Source organism: Pecten maximus, chromosome 1, assembly GCF_902652985.1.
Source record: "Pecten maximus chromosome 1, xPecMax1.1, whole genome shotgun sequence".
In the NCBI taxonomy this organism is placed as follows: Eukaryota; Metazoa; Mollusca; class Bivalvia; order Pectinida; family Pectinidae; genus Pecten; species Pecten maximus.
The window spans coordinates 45,655,836-45,675,658 of NC_047015.1; the positions used below are offsets into that span (position 1 = coordinate 45,655,836).

At 35.7% G+C, this 19,823-nt stretch overlaps 1 protein-coding gene across 2 annotated transcripts in view; it reads left to right on the forward strand.

Annotated features, from left to right (window-relative positions):
• The first annotated feature begins 62 nt into the window (after positions 1-62).
• Positions 63-19,823, forward strand: part of LOC117335282 (protein CLEC16A-like) — a 58,074-nt gene continuing 38,313 nt past the window's right edge. The window contains exons 1-18 of one of the 2 annotated variants that reach the window (XM_033895259.1): positions 63-219; positions 4,394-4,522; positions 4,786-4,919; positions 5,218-5,285; positions 5,558-5,638; positions 6,041-6,146; positions 6,535-6,658; positions 6,857-7,046; positions 7,715-7,765; positions 8,826-8,936; positions 9,373-9,562; positions 9,882-10,059; positions 10,635-10,735; positions 12,003-12,005; positions 12,846-12,898; positions 13,465-13,534; positions 14,476-14,630; positions 16,554-16,604. In XM_033895259.1, coding sequence (XP_033751150.1) covers positions 143-219; positions 4,394-4,522; positions 4,786-4,919; positions 5,218-5,285; positions 5,558-5,638; positions 6,041-6,146; positions 6,535-6,658; positions 6,857-7,046; positions 7,715-7,765; positions 8,826-8,936; positions 9,373-9,562; positions 9,882-10,059; positions 10,635-10,735; positions 12,003-12,005; positions 12,846-12,898; positions 13,465-13,534; positions 14,476-14,630; positions 16,554-16,604 — 1,872 coding nt within the window. In that variant the 5' untranslated portion in view covers positions 63-142. The remainder of the gene's footprint in view (positions 220-4,393; positions 4,523-4,785; positions 4,920-5,217; positions 5,286-5,557; positions 5,639-6,040; positions 6,147-6,534; positions 6,659-6,856; positions 7,047-7,714; positions 7,766-8,825; positions 8,937-9,372; positions 9,563-9,881; positions 10,060-10,634; positions 10,736-12,002; positions 12,006-12,845; positions 12,899-13,464; positions 13,535-14,475; positions 14,631-16,553; positions 16,605-19,823) is intronic. The other variant, XM_033895260.1, reaches the window with a different exon arrangement.

Here is a 19,823-nt window from a genome sequence, read left to right on the forward strand (position 1 = left end):
TGTTAATGACAAGACCAATCGCAGTAGCTGTACTAGTTGTACACGAATATTATTTTCATGGCTGTCATAAGTTGACACCTACTTTAGAAACCATGTTCTTTTGATCGGGATTTATTCACTCAACGTGGACGAATTGTTCGCGATGTTTTCCAGATCAAAAGGATGGTTGCCCGGACTGTTGTCCAAACCTAAAAATCCACATTCCTTGGAACATTTAAAGTAAGTTCAGTACTGGTGAATGCCCTCGAAGTCGCCTGATATCGTCAGATCGTCCGACATATTCGACGGTGGTTGACAAATATCACGCGTTGTAGTCTGTTATGTACAACTCCTCTCTGGTTGTAGTGACACCGTATTCATTCCTAGTTTTCATTTACATAAATGTCAAAATATCTAGCACTAGTGATTACGGTATTGTTTCTCCGTTAAACGGTTATTGACTAATTACCATCCGTCAATTTTACATTTCTTTGATTATCAGGCCTACTCAATCAAGTCCATAAAAAATAAGACTACTTCCTTACCCGTTTACCTTTCATATAACCTTTTTCAAGCCTGCGTGCTGAAATATCTGAATAGGACGGTTGAAACTCGACAGCTGTCGCATGAAAAACTGTCTTATCAGTGAAGATCATGTAAGCCGAAGGAAGTCTTAACCGAAATGCTTTGTAACTAAAGCCTTTTTCCAGTTTTATACATATAGAAATGATACTGTATTTGCTACAAAAACATTGATATCAACATGTAACAAAATTGAATAATTATTTACCATACAATTTGTTTAAAATATTTATATTGTAGCAAAATGCAATATCACTTAGAAAATTCAGAGACTGTCAGCAAAAACTAATATTGGAGGCAATTATACTGTGTTTTTAACAGTTGAAGACAATTTCTTAATTATCCTTCTTTCCAGTTAAGTTTTGTCTCACTCAAAACTTTTGGTAAACAATAAATATCTTAAAAAAAGATAAACGGCATAGTTTTAATGCTGGTGGTTATAATGCAAAACTGCTGGTGAAATCAGAGACATATATACAGAAAGATTGGTAACTCTCTATTTGCCCTTGTGTTAACATAGTGGCCCCTGACCTTCCCACAATCCTTTGCGGTCGCTCGGTTCAGTCTTCACTTGACGCCATATTAGAGAAACCGTGAAAACCACAGTGAAAACCACACACATAATTATCGATAATTTCTATTTGAAATCATCACCAAGATCCAATTATGTGCTTTAATTTTATTAATATCAAAGTGCAGAAGTGTCATCAATATGAAATATATCACAATTTGCTGTCCAAGTGTTTGTATTTTGAGTATGAAAGTCCAGCACACCGCAGGAAAGATCGGCGGGAATCTCCAATTTTCGAAAAGTCCCTATGGGGTTTTCGAGCATACGGATAAATGACAACAATGTGCATGATAAACAAGACCATATTCCATAAGTATGATAGTTTTTGGTTAATGTGGTAACTTTTGTAGTGGCCTAGATAAAACGATGTGCTTTTTGTGTGCGTTTAAAATTGACGATGTTTTGGTCTGATGTAATGGCTGCTTAATTACAAAACTTGGACATGTTGAATAGGACCCAATGGATTTTCGAAAATACAGATAAATGACAACAATGTGCACGGACTATAAGACTATATCCCATAAGTATGATAGTTTTTGGTTAATGTGGTAACTTTTGTAGCGGCCTAAATAAAACGATGTGCTTTTTGTGTGTATTTAAAATTGACGATGTTTTGGTCTGACGTAATGGTGGATTAAACAGAACATGTCGAATAAGTTCCATTACATCGATACACACATGCGCAAAGCCCGATTTACCTGTGCTCGCATGTGTTTGATAGGGGACAAGGCGCTCTCGATAAGGGATATGCTTGAGTGGTCACATATAAAGGGAGCCACCACTTGTACGGGGAAATAGCGATGTTACTTATCTCTGTATACATGTCTCTGGTGAAATAAATCAACGAACTAATGCGTTTCAGCACGGATAACAAAATTATATCAGTTTGAATCATTTTTGGTGTTAATAAGACTGCATTTGAATCAAGAATATAATTTCATTAATGTGTCATTTGAAAAGATACATCCACTTATTCAGCTTGCATTCAATCTCAAACTTTTTTTCGTTTTTAACTGCATATCTGCATTTTGCATTTACCACTACATTGACCAATCACATACTTCATCTTTACCAGTAATGCCACCTGTCGCATCATATCCGGGGCCAAAAGAATATTATACAGCTATGCCGAAAAACACAAAATCACTTCCTTATGTGATCTTTGAGATATGGAGTTTTCTAGAACAAGGCAATCAATGCCAATCCTGGAGTTTTTAGCGCTTCATGTTGAATTTGCCTTTGTCCATTTGGCATTCATCAGCCCATAACTTCCAACTGAAAGTAGTTCAATGCTTATATTTACATTTGACAGCAATTTTCAAAGACTATATCTATCAAAGATAGAACAGCCTTTTCAACAGCCATCTTTCGTTATTGCCAATGTGACGATTATGACATCATAATAAAGGTTTGGAAGTTAAAGACTTAAGTTAAAGAAAGGACTGCAGTGTATATGTAAATAAAAGTTGATGTCTTGTCTTCTGTACTGGAATTTGTAGGTAAGGGTAACAGCTGTTTCTCCTTTTCTCTCCGTCTGTAGAAGTGATTGAAACATGTTGATTAGTTTAATTTCTTCAGCAGGATGTGGTATTTTTACATAAATAAGAATGCAAGAAATAATTTGTCAGACAACTACTGTCAAGATAATCCTGTGATTATGGTGGACTTTATACTGGCAACATTTGGATCAATGTCGTGTAATTATAGTTATGTCATGCAAACAATTTTTCATGCAAAATCTTGTTTATTGTTGATTTGTGAATGGTAGGTATTCAGAAATCTCTTGAAATCGCAAATTTTGTGAAAGTAAACATGAAAGTTTTTAATTGCCTGCAGTTGCTTACTTATAATTAGCCAAAGTAATATTTTGCACTCACTTTGTTGGTGAGGTTATAATATTAAAAAAAACATACACCAGTCAGAACAGTCTGAAAATCAAAGGGATCCCAAACATTGGCATGCCATACAAGAGGATTTCAATCTAGTCCATCATTTAATCTTTGTTGAAAGGATAAACTTGAGGAACTGACCATATATGTATTCAAAAGCCCATCAGTTCTTCGATAAATTTTCTTCAAACTTGCATTGAATTGATTGTTGAAACAGCATAATATGTTTCAGTTTACACTGATCTAATGTCTTGTATGGTATACTTGTAATATGTTAAATGCTGTGTCCTTAAATTTATAGTCAGTTTTTTTGGTAAATTTTGTCATTTTCAGAACATTTTGCAATGGCTTCTTTAAAAATCAGAAAAAATGTCTGTATACATATAATGGTATATTACACAATTACTTTGAAGTACAGCCGAGCAACATGGTTGATATATTTTCCCGTCTGGTAACTTTCATTCAGAGCTTGAGAAAACATTCAGCATTTGTTATGAGTTACTGGTTGACTGGTTAGGAAAATTTTGATTCAATGGCCATTAATTGTACAGGGGAGATAACCAAATCTCTTACCAGCTACAAATGCTGTTGATATGAAGGACATTTAAAATCAGGCTGTAAATGTGCCTTAGCTTGGTTAGCTGATCTACATGTGCTGGAGACAGGAGTTGTACTGTCTCTGTATCCTATACTTGATTAATTTTCACTGTAGAACAATGAACTTTTCCGGTTTTATCTCTACCGTATGTCATCTTACCCATTCAGTCCAGCTTTCAGTCCAACCAAGAGATCGTGATCTTACTAATGTTTATTTTCTTGACTAATAAGCCATGTATGGATTGTATAGAATTGCATCTTATTTGTTCTTGTGTGTTTTTTTCTCACCTGGAATCAACATGAAATATAATAAGATATTGACTGTTTATTGCACATATATATTTAGGTGTAAACACATACTAGTTTTCCTGTCTCCGTATGACCTTTGTTATCTACTATTAGAATGCAAACCATGTTAAACCAATACTGTCATTATTTTGTGATTTGGAAATCTTTAATGTTATACTAATTTATTTTTCAGAAAATTGTTGTCTTTAAAGTATCTCCTAGAGTATGATTATGATTCAATTTAAATATGCAATATAATAGTAGATTGACCAGTGTTTGTGTTAAAGTTAATTGAAGCCATTGATCACTTTAGCCTTTTTAAGCATAAAACATCAAAAAAGACTTCCATGAAGTCCATTCAGACTGTACATATGGAATTCAAACCATTTAAAATGAAAATGTATACAGTACCCAACACAAAATTAAACCTGGTGACATTGATTGTGACAAACATTGATATTAACAGAATGGCTATTTTTTTTCCCAGGTATTTGTACAATTTGTTGCTGAAGAACCAAATTGTACATGAACACAATAGAAGTTTGCTGGTTGAGACACTGAGGTCCATTTCAGAAATCCTTATTTGGGGTGATCAGAATGACAGCAGTGTATTTGAGTAAGTCGTTAATAAACAAATGTGGAAACTTTAACAACTTGTCAGGTATTTACAGCAAGACTGTATTACAGTATGTGGTACCTATATATATAACCTTGTTTAAACTTTCATTTGTGTGAAATTAAGGAATTGTTTTTAAAGAAATTGCTTAAAACTGCTTAAAAGTTTAAATTTTTTTGCTTCCTATATGATAGAATAATTATATATAAATGCGTATTTGAAAAAAAACCACTTGCTTTTACAAACTCATTTTTGATTTTCAGTTTTTTCTTGGAAAAGAACATGCTATCATTTTTCCTGCGATATCTGCGACAGAAATCAGGAAGATTTATATGTGTACAGCTTCTACAGACCCTGAACATCCTGTTTGAAAACATAAGCAACGAAACATCCCTGTGTAAGGATGTGTCTTATATCATGTATTTAGGATGTAGAGATGTATATATAGTGGTAACATTTTAAGATTGATGACCATAATATGTGAGCTCCTAATCAACATTGCTTTCTAAATCTGAGTAATACCATTGTCATACAAAACTTCCTACATCAACAATCCATTTTTATTATCAGAGGAACATGTCTTTAATTCTCTAAGGATAAAATACATGTATAGTATATATATATAATGATGAGCCAATTCTTAATACAATCTTGATAATACATGTACAATATGATTTTTTCTTTTCATTTTACAGATTACCTATTGTCAAACAATCATATCAATGCCATCATAGTCCATAGATTTGATTTCTCAGATGAAGAGGTATGTTTGTTAAAAAAATAGTGCTTTGAATTCTTTTATAGAAAGAATTTTTGAATGCAACAATACTCAGTGTAAGATAGAGAGAATTTTAGAGTCAAATATCAATGCACCAATAATATTTTGATGAGTGGTTCATTATCCTCTATTGTATAAATGATTTGGGTTCCATAATATGTATGCATACAAAATATTTTTCCTTTGAAATAAATAATGGATAATTCATCACAATTATTCAGTCAGAAACCTATCATGAATGAAACATTTTGTTTCAGGTGATGGCTTATTATATCTCTTTCCTGAAAACCTTGTCTTTGAAGTTGAATCGTCACACAATTCATTTCTTTTACAATGAGGTAAGTGTGATAAAAGAAGATATTTCTACTTATAGGAACACTCAATACAAATGTCGAATTCCATGTGTTCAAGATGATAAGATATTGAAAAATTCAATGATGTCTTCAGAATTATTATTCTTAGTAACGGATATTGTTGTCTTTTTAAAAATATACCAGTTGTAGGATTCAAACTTTGGTTCCATAGCCAATTGATCATAATTCAAGTATAGTTTGGCATAGTGACTGATGTATTCCCCCTTATAAAATGATAGCTAATGTTGTCCAAATTATTACACCATTTTGAAAGTCAGGTAAAAACATAAGACTTACCAAGGTAGTCCATTCAACTTACCAAGGTAGTCCATTCAGTGGTTAATTGTATATGATAATGTTCTGAATTGTTCCTCTTTCCTTCTGAAGCACACCAATGATTTTGCCCTGTATACTGAAGCCATCAAGTTTTTTAATCACTCGGAGACCATGGTGAGAATAGCTGTGAGAACCATTACGTTAAATGTGTTCAGAGGTATGTATACTGGAAAGCTATTATATTGACTTATACAGACATTAAACCGTAAAATAAAACATTGTGTTATAGACCTGATGAAAAAAATATTCAGAAGTGATTGTTGATCCATCAAAAATGTTAATTGTACACATTGTAAGCAGCACAACATGTTTTTTGTTTGTTTTTTTTTTGTTTTTGTTGAACAACAACATTCCTTTAACAATGAAAAGAAAATTCGAAATTGTGCAGATTTTCTTTAATGATTAATGAGTGCAATTTATTGCAGGGTAAATTTTTCAAATCCACAGTTAGGAGCTCAATATGAGAAGGGGCATTGAATTTAATTTCTAAATATTTGTGAATGGTATGATGAGAGGGAAAATGAATAATTATTGATCTATTTCAGTCCAAGACAATGCCATGTTAAGATATATAAAGGATCGGACAGCAGCCCCATACTTCTCCAATCTTGTCTGGTTCATAGGAATGCATATACTTGATCTAGACAGCTGTGTACGCAACGATGCAGGGTAGGTGTGATGTCTATACTTACTAACTTTAAAGTTACTCTCAACCTTGAAGCTGAAAGTCAATCATAGAGCAGTGAGTACCAATATTCTAGACTTTGTCTTGGTTGAGGGACAGAATTTGACCCTTGTTTCAAGAAGGCAGATTAACACTTAGCACCAACACAAGACGTCATATTCATTGTGATTATTATTTTGTAGACATCAAAGTCGTAACTGGTTGTCGGACCTGGTGGCTGAACACTTAGACCACTTGCATTACATGAACGACATCCTAAATATCCAGATTGACTCTCTGAATGATGTGTTGACTGACCAGCTCCTGAACCGACTTCTTATTCCTCTCTATGTGTACTCCCTGACCATGAGGAAGAAACATTCCGATAGAAAGGTAATACCACTGGTTGTTTGTCCTCATTTGTCATCAGCTTTAAAGTAAATAGCTGGAATAATACTTGTATTATATATAAGAAATAAAGTACTGTATAAAGTTCTAAATCAATAACAACCAGTTACAAGGCAAGATATTTACCCAGGGCCAAAAAATACCTACTATATAATTTGTTTTTGTTCAGTGTCCTTCCTTTGCAGTTTGGTAAAAATGTACATATAGACCTTGCAATAAACAGTAAAGATGACTCATATTTTAAGTGATGTACAATATAACCAAGAGAATTTTTGGAAAAAGAAAAAAAGTTTAAAATTCTTATACTTATAGAAAACCAGAGAATTTTGATAATATTATCATATATGTGTTAACTTTTTTAAAGGCTATCCCATTAAAATATTTATCAAATGGGAGGACTCATGAAACTAAATAAGGAAATTTTTTGAGTGGTCAGTGCTAAAAATGGCAGCTATGATATGGTGCCATTTAGATTTAATTACTTTTTTTCGATAGTTCCTGTTTGATAAATCTGAATTGCATAGATAATATTTTACTGGAATAGCCCTAATTACAGACCACCTGGTTATTAAGTACAAAACTCAATGACAATCCTATATTCCTGCATGTCTGGGTAAATGACTGGGTTATAAGGAGAATTGTTTGTGTTACAGCGTGAGAGAAAGCATGTAACCTCTGTAGTGTCCCTGTTCCTGCTGTCCCAGGTAAGACTTTACTTATATCGCCATTTGAAAAGAAATAAAACCAAATTAAGTAAAACTTTAATTATGTGCTTACTGCTTGTCAACAATGTAAAACCGATATAATGACTACCTGATTGACTTCACTGATCAACATTATCACAGGGAGTTTTTATAGATGAAAAATCTTAATATTTAGGTCATATCAAAGGATCAGGATAACCTATAGCAATCGTACTTCATCCGTCCTCATGTGCATTCACATTTGAAACGTCCTCTCAAGTTCCACCAGTGATATTTAGCTTTATCTTACCTGAAATGATCCTGAGATGGTCCTGACCAAATGTTGTTGTTATATTTCAAGTCAGTTTGAAATCCAAGATGGCCACCGTGACAGATATATGTTGAAAAACACATTTTAAACATCTTCATTGAGCTGAAAATTGCTAGGGTTGTTTAGAAAGTTCACTGTTAATTTGACGTTTTATGTTGCTAGGTGTCCCTGATCATCAGTAACCTTGACCTTTTCTGTTGCTAGGTGTCCCTGATCATCAGTAACCTTGACCTTTTCTGTTGCTAGGTGTCCCTGATCATCTGTTACCTTGACCTTTTCTGTTGCTAGGTGTTTCTGATCATCAGTAACCTTGACCTTTTCTGTTGCTAGGTGTCCCTGATCATCTGTTACCTTGACCTTTTCTGTTGCTAGGTGTCCCTGATCATCTGTTACCTTGACCTTTTCTGTTGCTAGGTGTCCCTGATCATATGTTACCTTGACCTTTTCTGTTGCTAGGTGTCCCTGATCATCTGTTACCTTGACCTTTTCTGTTGCTAGGTGTCCCTGATAGTATGTTACCTTGACCTTTTCTGTTGCTAGGTGTCCCTGATCATCTGTTACCTTGACCTTTTCTGTTGCTAGGTGTCCCTGATCATCAGTAACCTTGACCTTTTCTGTTGCTAGGTGTCCCTGATCATCAGTAACCTTGACCTTTTCTGTTGCTAGGTGTCCCTGATCATCAGTAACCTTGACCTTTTCTGTTGCTAGGTGTCCCTGATCATCAGTAACCTTGACCTTTTCTGTTGATAGGTGTTTCTGATCGTCAGTTATTCACCACTGGTGAGACAGCTGGCAGAAATCATTTTCCAAGGAGATGTAGATATACTACGACTTGAGTCATCTGAAGAAATGCCAACAAGTGTAAGTAGTCCCTTTGTCCAGTCCTCCAGTATAGCTACACAATGTGTTATATACCAGTCACATTAAGGATTATTGTGTGAATGTTAACTGATTGGAAAATGTTTCCGACTTTGCAAATCATGCTATTTAAGATGTGTCAAATATCGAGAAAGAAAAACAAAACAAAACACATAGAAAGATACAATAAAACATTTTTGCTGCTTTGAATTTTGAATTAAAGAATCAAAAATCAATCTTTCAATTATATGAAAATTGTATGTAACCTAATTGTTTTCAATCATGTTCTCAGAGATGCACTACAACACATTAATGATCTTGAAATGTGTGAGATCAACTTGCATGTCTTGCAGTTTGATAATTATTATTTGCTTGTTTAAAACATTCCATTAGTACCTGATTTTAAATATTTCACCTTTTGCTATTTATTGGTATACAGCGTGTGAGAGCATTCACTGCTCCAGAAGAAACATTGGAGAAGACTTTTGGCTCTCATGGTGTGCGATCTTTCATTCACCCATCTGAGGAGCAGAGTCCTAAAATACAGGAAGGAAATTCCACATTCTTCACCAAGGAAGCCACACCCAGTACAACAAATGTCACAGAGGAAACCTCCTCCTCTGAAACAGGTGACACAGTTATTTATTTATTGTTTGTATATATTCAAAAACGATGTTATATGTATCAAAGGAACAGTGCTACTCAATATGTGAATATTTCCTTCAAATGTAATCTCTGAGAAGTTTCCTTCAGTTCTAATATTTGCTGTGAAATATTCCTATTTCTGTCTTCTTCTATGAACGATATATTCTGAAACTATTTTTTTTCAACAGAAGTCCAATTATTTGACCTGATTTGTTTGACACATCTCATCGTCTCGTCTATAACTCACCAGGCGCGATGACGTTATTTATGTTAAATAACTAAGGCTTCTCTACTTATTTTCAGAGCAAGTAGCCAGCCCAGCCAGTGAAGTAGTGTCTGGAGACAATGATTTGTCGAGTCCAAACCAGAACTCAACAGATGAAGAAAAACTTCTCAGCTCATTAAGCCGAACACAGCGCATGGAACTGCCATCCTCTGTCTCAATAGAACAGAGACAAGCTGCATTTTCTCTTAATAATAGGTAAAATATAGATAAGGAATCTATTTATCGTTAGTGAATATATAATTAGGTGGAACATGTCGGATATCGCATTGTCATATGGAATTTATTGAGTGAGTTTGATAAATTCCCTATGACATAGCCATGAGTACATATATAAGATTCTATTTATCACATAACTCATATTTATGAAAATATAAGTGCAATCTCTCAGATTAATATCTTTATAAGATGGACAAATTTCAACTGTTGTATGTTTTTCCTACAGAGAAAGTCGTGTCACTTCATTAATTCTTCATGATATCGTAAAAGAGTTATTGCACATGAGTCTCAAAAAAATTTATGACATGATATATTATATAGTAGAACAGGCCAGTTGTATGATAAAATTATTTCAGTAAAAATGTTTCATGTGGTTACCAAGCATGTAGGGTAATGTCTGTCACAGGGGGTTACTTACTAATTAGGGTTAAGTTATTGTTTATTTGATCATCACTTTACAACTGTAAGGCTGTGTTTCACATCCTTAAGTAATGAGGAAAATTATGTTTAAGTGGTTACAAAATAGCTTTGATAATTTTTTTTTTTTTTTTCAGACCATATTTGGAATCCATCTTTAATGCACTGGAGTGTACGGAGAATGATTATGAGGCACTGTTTGGCCTTTGTCTCTTATATGCTATGGGACACAATGATGGTAAGTTATAATCCAACTTGTATGTACTACTACTTAATATACATACAGCATGCTTTTATACATACAGCACGCTTACAAGGTAATTTGTGGTCAGAACCTCCAGTTTGTACATAGCACATAGCTCATTCATACAGCACGCTTACATGGTAATTTGTGGTCACACAGAGGCAGAACCTCCAATCCGTACATAGCATACAGCACGCTTACATGGTAATTTGTGGTCAGAACCTCCAGTCTGTACATAGCATACAGCACGCTTACATGGTAATTTGTGGTCAGAACCTCCAGTCTGTACATAGCACATAGCTCATACATACAACACGCTTACATGGTAATTTGTGGTCAGAACCTCCAGTCTGTACATAGCATACAGCACGCTTACATGGTAATTTGTGGTCACACAGAGGCAGAACCTCCAATCTGTATATAGCACACAGCTTATACATACAGCACGCTTACATGGTAATTTGTAGTCACGCCGAGGCAGAACCTCCAGCCAGTATATAGTACACAATTTGTAAGTACAGCACGCTTTAAGTTATGTGGCTATGCATGAGTTACCTAGACCTCCAAAGTTTTCGCAACTCTCATAGTTACATTCATTTATCAGATACCCAAAGTCGATTGCAGTACACTGTTGTTCACTAGTACTGTAGATAAGTATAGTGCGATAATGCAGAGAATAACCAATCAAAATATAGGTTATTGCACGCAGCAGATTTTAATTCAATGGTGTTAAATTATGTTGCAAGTTTTATGTTAATTTCAAAACTAAATGTACAATTATATCATAATCACTATGTCAGACTATGTAATTGAGCAGATTACAAAATTGTGATGGAGAAGTTTACTGAAGTCTCTGTGATTTATATGTTACTAAATAATAATCCTGGTTAATTATAAAATTACATTTAATTTCAATATAATGCAATAATTATACAATACAATAATTCTGATTTCTCATATAATTACATGTACAATTATACAATACAATAATTCACGTTTCTCCTGTGATTGCAATTTTACTATACAGTCATTTAGATCTCAAAGATGATCAAAAATTATACAATACCAGTACAATTAATCAAATTTCTCATATAACAGTACAACACAATAATTCTAAATACAGTTATAAAAATGTATTATACTGTATTATTTAAACCCAGATTTCTCATATGATTAAAATGAATGTACACATTGCCATGACAGCTGGCATGACAGATTACCTATATAATGTATTTCCTTATCTCTCCTTTGCCTTACTCAGAGGGTATAGTATATACATGTTGATATTGTAGGTCACACTGTTGTAGATGTGTGTCACTGTGTCCTCCTTGGCCTTATATGCCTTTTCTGTTTGGATAAAGATATGTGTATTATATCAACGTTCACTGTTCTAGATAGCTGTTGTCTTGTCAGTGTTGTCTGTAATGCTGCATTAGAAGCCACCTTATCTATACTGACTACAAAATTAGCATGTGATTGAGTGTATATCAGTACCCTGGCAGTATTTCGACATCTAGTTACATGTATTTGATAATATCTTCCTCGCCCCAGGTTTAATCAATGTTCCTTTGCTTAATTTAGAATTTTCCACAGTAAAGCATTATTAGATTAAAGGATTAAAGGAAAACATCTTAGATAAGGAGATGTCCTTAAATCCTGTAAAGCTTTCCCGAGAAAAATATTTAAATGAGTGAGTGTCCCTTAATTAAAGAACATTGGGGAAACTGGAGCCAGTTAGAATAACATTTGATACACTTTCTAAATAACCTCTTATTTCACTTGTTTAGTAATATGTATGAAAATATCTATGATTCTTACTTAAAAGCAAATTAAGCTATATTAATTAATGAGCATATAAGTCTTATGCCTTATTTTGCTTTTAATATGAAGAAAAAAGCTGTTTTGTATTTCCTGCCTTTTTTAAGTGTGCTTAACTTCATTTCTCTTACTACTCTATTTGGGATATTTGCACAAATATTAAAACCAAATAGCCCTTATGAAAACTTATGCATTTGAAAAATGACTATAAATTAATTTGAACAGTTTTGTAACTATTAAATTGTTGTTAAATGTATCGTACAATAATAGTGTGTTTCGTATTCAGGCCTGCATCAAGGGTTGATGGATAATGTTCTCATGCCAACTGAAAAGTGTGAGGTGAGTGCTCGGTTGATGTTTGGTTATCTCCCTTTATTTATGTCTCGATCAGTTAGAGCACTTTTTAAAATCACCAATATCAACCATGATATGGCATTATTAAGAGAAGTCATTGCTCAGAAATAAGAAAAACTAGTTTTAAAATGTTCAATGATAAAAAATGCATAGCATCAGAATTTTATGCTAAACTAAAAGGAGTACATGTATTCAGTTAACTGTAAATGCATGTATTTTGGGAATACATGTATATGGATTGTATAGACTTTGTGTATGATATGCCGTGAACAGCAAAGAGAGTCTAAGGTCAAACTGATATGAGCTTAGTACTGTCAGCTTGTCATACAACAATTTCATTCCATTCCCATTAAAAGTTATTTGACTAATTTTAATATAGATTTGCCTATATTCAATTAACTATGTCCTGTCGGATTGTCACAAAATACATGTACATTATTGCTTGTTGATCTCTATTTGAAGTTGGTGTTGATAAAGATGTATATTTCTGTATTATCAGTTATGAAAAAACCAAATAGATATTAAATTAACATGTGAATATTCCACTGTAGACAAAGGATCATTACAATGTGGCATTGGTAGAGAGATTGATCAAGATCATCACACTGGCATGTCAGCATGGTGAGTATTTAAACATTTACACCTGTATAACTCTACACAGTGTTGTACAAACATTTACACCTGTATAACTCTACACAGTGTTGTACAAACCTTTACACCTGTATAACTCTACACAGTGTTGTACAAACCTTTACACCTGTATAACTCTACACAGTGTTGTACAAACCTTTACACCTGTATAACTCTACACAGTGTTGTACAAACATTTACATCTATATAACTCTACACAGTGTTGTACAAACATTTACACCTGTATAACATTAACAGTGTTGTACAAACCTTTACACCTGTATAACTCTAACACAGTGTTGTACAAACCTTTACACGTATATAACTCTACACAGTGTTGTACAAACCTTTACACCTGTATAACTCTACACAGTGTTCAAACTTTTACACCTGTATAACTACACAGTGTTGTACAGACCTTTACACCTATATAACTACACAGTGTTGTACAGACCTTTACACCTATATAACTACACAGTGTTGTACAGACCTTTACACCTATATAACTACACAGTGTTGTACAGACCTTTACACCTATATAACACTAACACAGTGTTGTACAAATCTTTACACCTATATAACTCTACACAGTGTTGTACAAACCTTTACACATATATAACTCTACACAGTGTTGTACAAACCTTTACACCTGTATAACTACACAGTGTTGTACAAACATTTACACCTATATAACTCTAACACGGTGTTGTACAAACCTTTACACCTGTATAACACCAACACAGTGTTGTACAAACCTTTACTCCTTATATTTCTCTTACATTTTGTTGTACAAACTTATACACCAATGTTACTCTCGCACCTTATCATGTGCTATCATACAACTATTCCTTACAACCCAGATTCTCTCCAAAAGTTTGCAGTTAACATGAATGAATCAATTTTATAAGTGTGAAAACTGTGTTGTTTTACAGAGAGTAAAGTGAGACTGTGTACCCTAGAGCTTGCGATTCAACTATTAAAACAGCTGGTTTATACCCCAGACAAATCATACCTTCAGGACCGTCACCTCGCCTGTGTGGAGGCCGCCCGCGAGTGTAGCACCCAGCTTCTCAGGAACTTCTATAAGGTATAACCTTGACAGGCATGTCACAGTGGCAATATCTACAAAGTGGCCCACTATTTTCAAGGGTTTTTTCAATCTTGCCCAATTCTTCAGAAATTGAAACAGGTTAGGCTTCTCCTTTTAATTACTTCTACAGTCCAGGTCCATCTCCTCATTAACAGGGTAGACCCATCCTCTGAACAACTTCTACAGTCCAGGTCCATCTCCTCATTAACAGGGTAGACCCATCCTCTGAACAACTTCTACAGTCCCGGTCCATCTCCTTATTAACAAGGTAGACCCATCATCTGAACAACTTCTACAGTCCAGGACCATCTCCTCATTAACAAGGTAGACCCATCATCTGAACAACTTCTACAGTCCAGGCCCATCTCATTAACAGGGTAGACCCATCCTCTGAACAACTTCTACAGTCCAGGTCCATCTCCTCATTAACAGGGTAGACCCATCCTCTGAACAACTTCTACAGTCCAGGCCCATCTCCTCATTAACAGGGTAGACCCATCCTCTGAACAACTTCTACAGTCTCAGGCCCATCTCCTCATTAACAAGGTAGACCCATCATCTGAACAACTTCTACAGTCCAGGCCCATCTCATTAATAGTGTAGACCCATCCTCTGAACAACTTCTACAGTCCAGGACCAGGTCATTAACAGGGTAGACCCATCCTCTGAACAACTTCTACAGTCCAGGCCCATCTCCTCATTAACAGGGTAGACCCATCCTCTGAACAACTTCTACAGTCCAGGTCCATCTCCTCATTAACAAGGTAGACCCATCCTCTGAACAACTTCTACAGTCCAGGCCCATCTCATTAACAGGGTAGACCCATCCTCTGAACAACTTCTACAGTCAAGGTCCATCTCCTCATTAACAAGGTAGACCCATCCTCTGAACAACTTCTACAGTCCAGGCCCATCTCATTAACAGGGTAGACCCATCCTCTGAACAACTTCTACAGTCCAGGCCCATCTCATTAACAGGGTAGACCCATCCTCTGAACAACTTCTACAGTCCAGGTCCATCTCCTCATTAACAAGGTAGACCCATCCTCTGAACAACTTCTACAGTCCAGGTCCATCTCCTCATTAACAAGGTAGACCCATCCTCTGAACAACTTCTACAGTCCAGGTCCATCTCCTCATTAACAGGGTAGACCCATCCTCTGAACAACTTCTACAGTCCAGGTCATTCTCCTCATTAACAAGATAGACCCATCCTCTGAACAACTTCTAATCTTCGGCCCATCTCTTCAGAAACAAGATAGACCCATCATCTGAATAATTTCTACAGTCTCAGGCCCATCTCCTCAGAAATAGTGTTGGCCCTTCCTCCTACAGTGTCACAACTTTTTCAATCTAGGCCCATCTCCTCAGAAATAGTGTTGGCCCTTCCTTCTACAGTGTCACAACTTTTTCAATCTAGGCCCCTCTCAGAAATAGTGTTGGCCCTTCCTTCTACAGTGTCACAACTTTTTCAATCTAGGCCCCTCTCAGAAATTGAAACAGATTAGACTCTTTCTTCTGAAAAAAATTACAAACAAGGCCAACCTCCCTAAACATTTCTACTGTTTAGGCCCTCTATTTGGATAAAAAGATGAAGACATTTCATTATACTAGATTATGATAGGATTGTTATACTGGTAAAGTTCAAGGAACATGGATGTCCCTGTAACAATGTTTCGAAAAAGTTACTGGTTATTATTATCATGCACTTGATGATCAGTAAGATAGACTTAAATATGGTTTATGACTGACATATGTTTTGTTCAATATGCATTACATTAGTATCACCATGACAGCAACGACTAGATATCTAATTCCACAGTATTAGATGACCTGATCACGAAAGTAAAATATTAAGCTTGAAATATGTCTGTATTCCCACAATTTATTTCAATAATGTGATCATATTGTTTTTAACAGGGTGAAGAAATATTTCTGGATATGTTTGAAGATGAATACCGAGAAATGAAAGTGAGTTATTTCCCTTTGACTGTGGAGATGTATAAGTTCCAAACAAACTTGGGCTCATTCTATCCATTCACATTGTATGGAAATGCGAATCCTCACAATTAATATGCTAAAAATAAATCAGGTATAATAATAATATTTGCAAATACTGATGAGCACATTATCATTATAGACCTAGGTGTTTACACTGCACTGCCCTTTTCGTATCCGAGGCATTCATTTGCTAGTATATAACACACACTTGCATGATATTAAAGTATCAAGTGTTTAACCAGTGTTGATTACATTTCAGTGTTAAATAGCAATGCTTGATGCAAAGGAGTTGTTGTAGAGAGCTATAAACATTTTAAAACAGTCAATACTTGTTCATATAATACCATTTGTAAATGTTTACTTAAGCAATGAACAGTGGTTTTAAAGTTGTTATAGTCGATATGGCAGCAAGATGTATGGTGGGCAAATGACATGGGAACCCACATGGTTTCCATGCTACATTTGCCCACCATACATCTTGCTGCCATATCGACTATAACAACATTAAAACCACTGTTCAATACTTATATTTACATTGACTTACCATTTTCGTCAACTTTGAAAAAAACTGAACATACAAAAAAATCCCGCCTTTTTTTAATGTCACATGACCAACTGGGTGTTATATTCAGGCACTGGGTGTTATAGGCGTATGGTGGCAACTGCCTCATAACATTGTGTCAACGGGATAATGCGGAGCAAATGTAAATATAAGTGAATGGTATGCATTATTGATTCATTAAAGCAGTTTGATATTTTCATGATCAGTTCGTTCAGTCATCAGGTGATGAGGTCTGTCAAAAGGCAATATGGCGTTCGAGGATTTTTTATTTTTTTTTTATTTGAGGAAAAGTCATCTCTTAGAAGTTAATTTTACTGGAAAAATACTCAATATTATCTTGATGAAAAGGGCAGATTCAGTACATACTTCACTTTTGTATCGCAGAAGATGGAAATAGAAATAACTGTAAAATAGTGATTTGTACAGCACACTTCTCAGGATTCAACAACTCCCTGTGAATTCACCTGTACATCCTTCCCGTGAAGTAGTAGCAAAAATTTGCCAAAGTAAAATTTAATCAGTTTAAATTAGCATTTTGTACCGCTTAAGCATTTGGTAAATTGCTTACAGAAATCAATAGCTTTAGTAAATTGTACACAGGATATGTCTCTGCTACCGCTAGCACAGCAAAGGGGAAAAGACATGAATATATATCTTATGTCTATCTAGCCAGATTTTCTACCATGTGTTATAAATAAAGTCCTGGTCCATGTGTAATACATGGTGAGCTAACATTTCATCTATGTAACAAGATACCTGGTACTCATTACAAATGGTTGTTCTGTATATTCAGTCACGGGTGGGTACAGATGATGGGTGTTTGTATACTAGTATAATCAAATTGAGTGCAGTTCTCAACTGTGCATTGTTTGTCATCTTTTTGGCTGAATGCCAACTTGCCCAAGATATACTTGCATTTCTGAATGTGGATATTTGGAACAAAACTGAATATTAGATAATCTCATGCTCCTAGATAAAAAAAACATCTTTGTTGTAATATCTGCCACTACCAGCAAGAGATTCTACCTCATTGAGACAATAAGTGTTTTCATTTATAAAATGCATTTCACGCTACCCACATTTCACCCTGCCCACATTTCACACTACCCACATTTCACACTAGCCACATTTCACACTGCCCACATTTCACGCAACCCACATTTCACACTGCCCACATTTCACACTTGCTAATGAATGCCACTTGCTGTTTGTGGTAGTAACAAAAATGGGTGTCACACATACAAAGCAAGGTTTATCACCATTTTTAGCTCACCTGGACCGAAGGTCCGGTGAGCTTATGCCATGGCGCGGCGTCCGTCCGTCCGTCCGTCAACATTTGCTTCAAATCGCTACTAGTCAAAAAGTTCTTATTGGATTTTGACCAAATTTGGCCAGAAACATCCTTGGCAGAATGGGAACAGATTTTGCATAAATGGTGACTCTGACCCCTGAGGGGCCAAAGGGGCGGGGCCCAATAGGGGAAATAGAGGTAATTCCTTTAAATCGCTACTGGTCATGAAGTTATGAATGGATTTGAACCCAATTTGGTCAGAAACATCCTTGGGGAAAGGGGAACAGATTTTGCATAAATGGTGACTCTGACCCTTAAGGGGCCAAAGGGGCGGGGCCAAATATGAGAAATAGAGGTAATTCCTCTAAATCGCTACTAGTCATCAAGTTATGAATGGATTTGAACCCAATTTGGTCAGAAACATCCTTGGGGGAAAGGGAAAAGATTTTGCATAAATGGTGGCTCTGACCCCCGAGGGGCCAAAGGGGCGGTGCCCAATAGGGGAAATAGAGGTAATTCCTCTAAATCTCTACTTGTCATCAAGTTATGAATGGATTTGAACTGAATTTGGTCAGAAACATCCTTGGGGGAAGGGGAAGAGAGTTTGCATAAATGGTGGCTCTGACCCCCGAGGGGCCAAAGGGGCGGGGCCCAATAGGGGAAATAGAGGTAATTCCTTTAAATCACTACTAGTCATAAAGTTAAGAATGGATTTGAACCCAATATGGTCCGAAACATCCTTGGGGGAAGGGGAACCGATTTTGCATAAATGGTGATTCTGACCCCCGAGGGGCCAAAGGGGCGGGGCCCAATAGGGGAAATAGAGGTAATTCCTCTAAATTTCTACTAGTCATAAAGTTATGAATGGATTTGAACCCAGTTTGATCAGAAACATCCTTGGGAGAAGGGGAAGAGATTTTGCATAAACGGTGGCTCTGACCCCCGAGGGGCCAAAGGGGCGGGGCCCAATAGGTGAAATAGAGGTAATTCCTTTAAATTGCTACTAGTCATAAAGTTATGAATGGATTTGAACCCAATTTGATCAGAAACATCCTTGGGGGAAGGGGAACAGATTTTGCATAAACGGTGACTCTGACCCTAAAGGGGCCAAAAGGGTGGCGCCCAGTGGGGGAAGTAGAGGTAATTCCTTTGAATTGCTACTAGTCATCAAGTTATGAATGGATTTGAACCCAATTTGGTCAGAAACATCCTTGGGGGAAGGGGAACAGATTTTGCATAAATGGTGGCTCTGACCCCGGAGGGGCCAAATGGGTGGGGCCCAATAAGGTAGATAGAAGTGATTCCTCTAAATTGCTACTACTAGTCATAAAGTTAT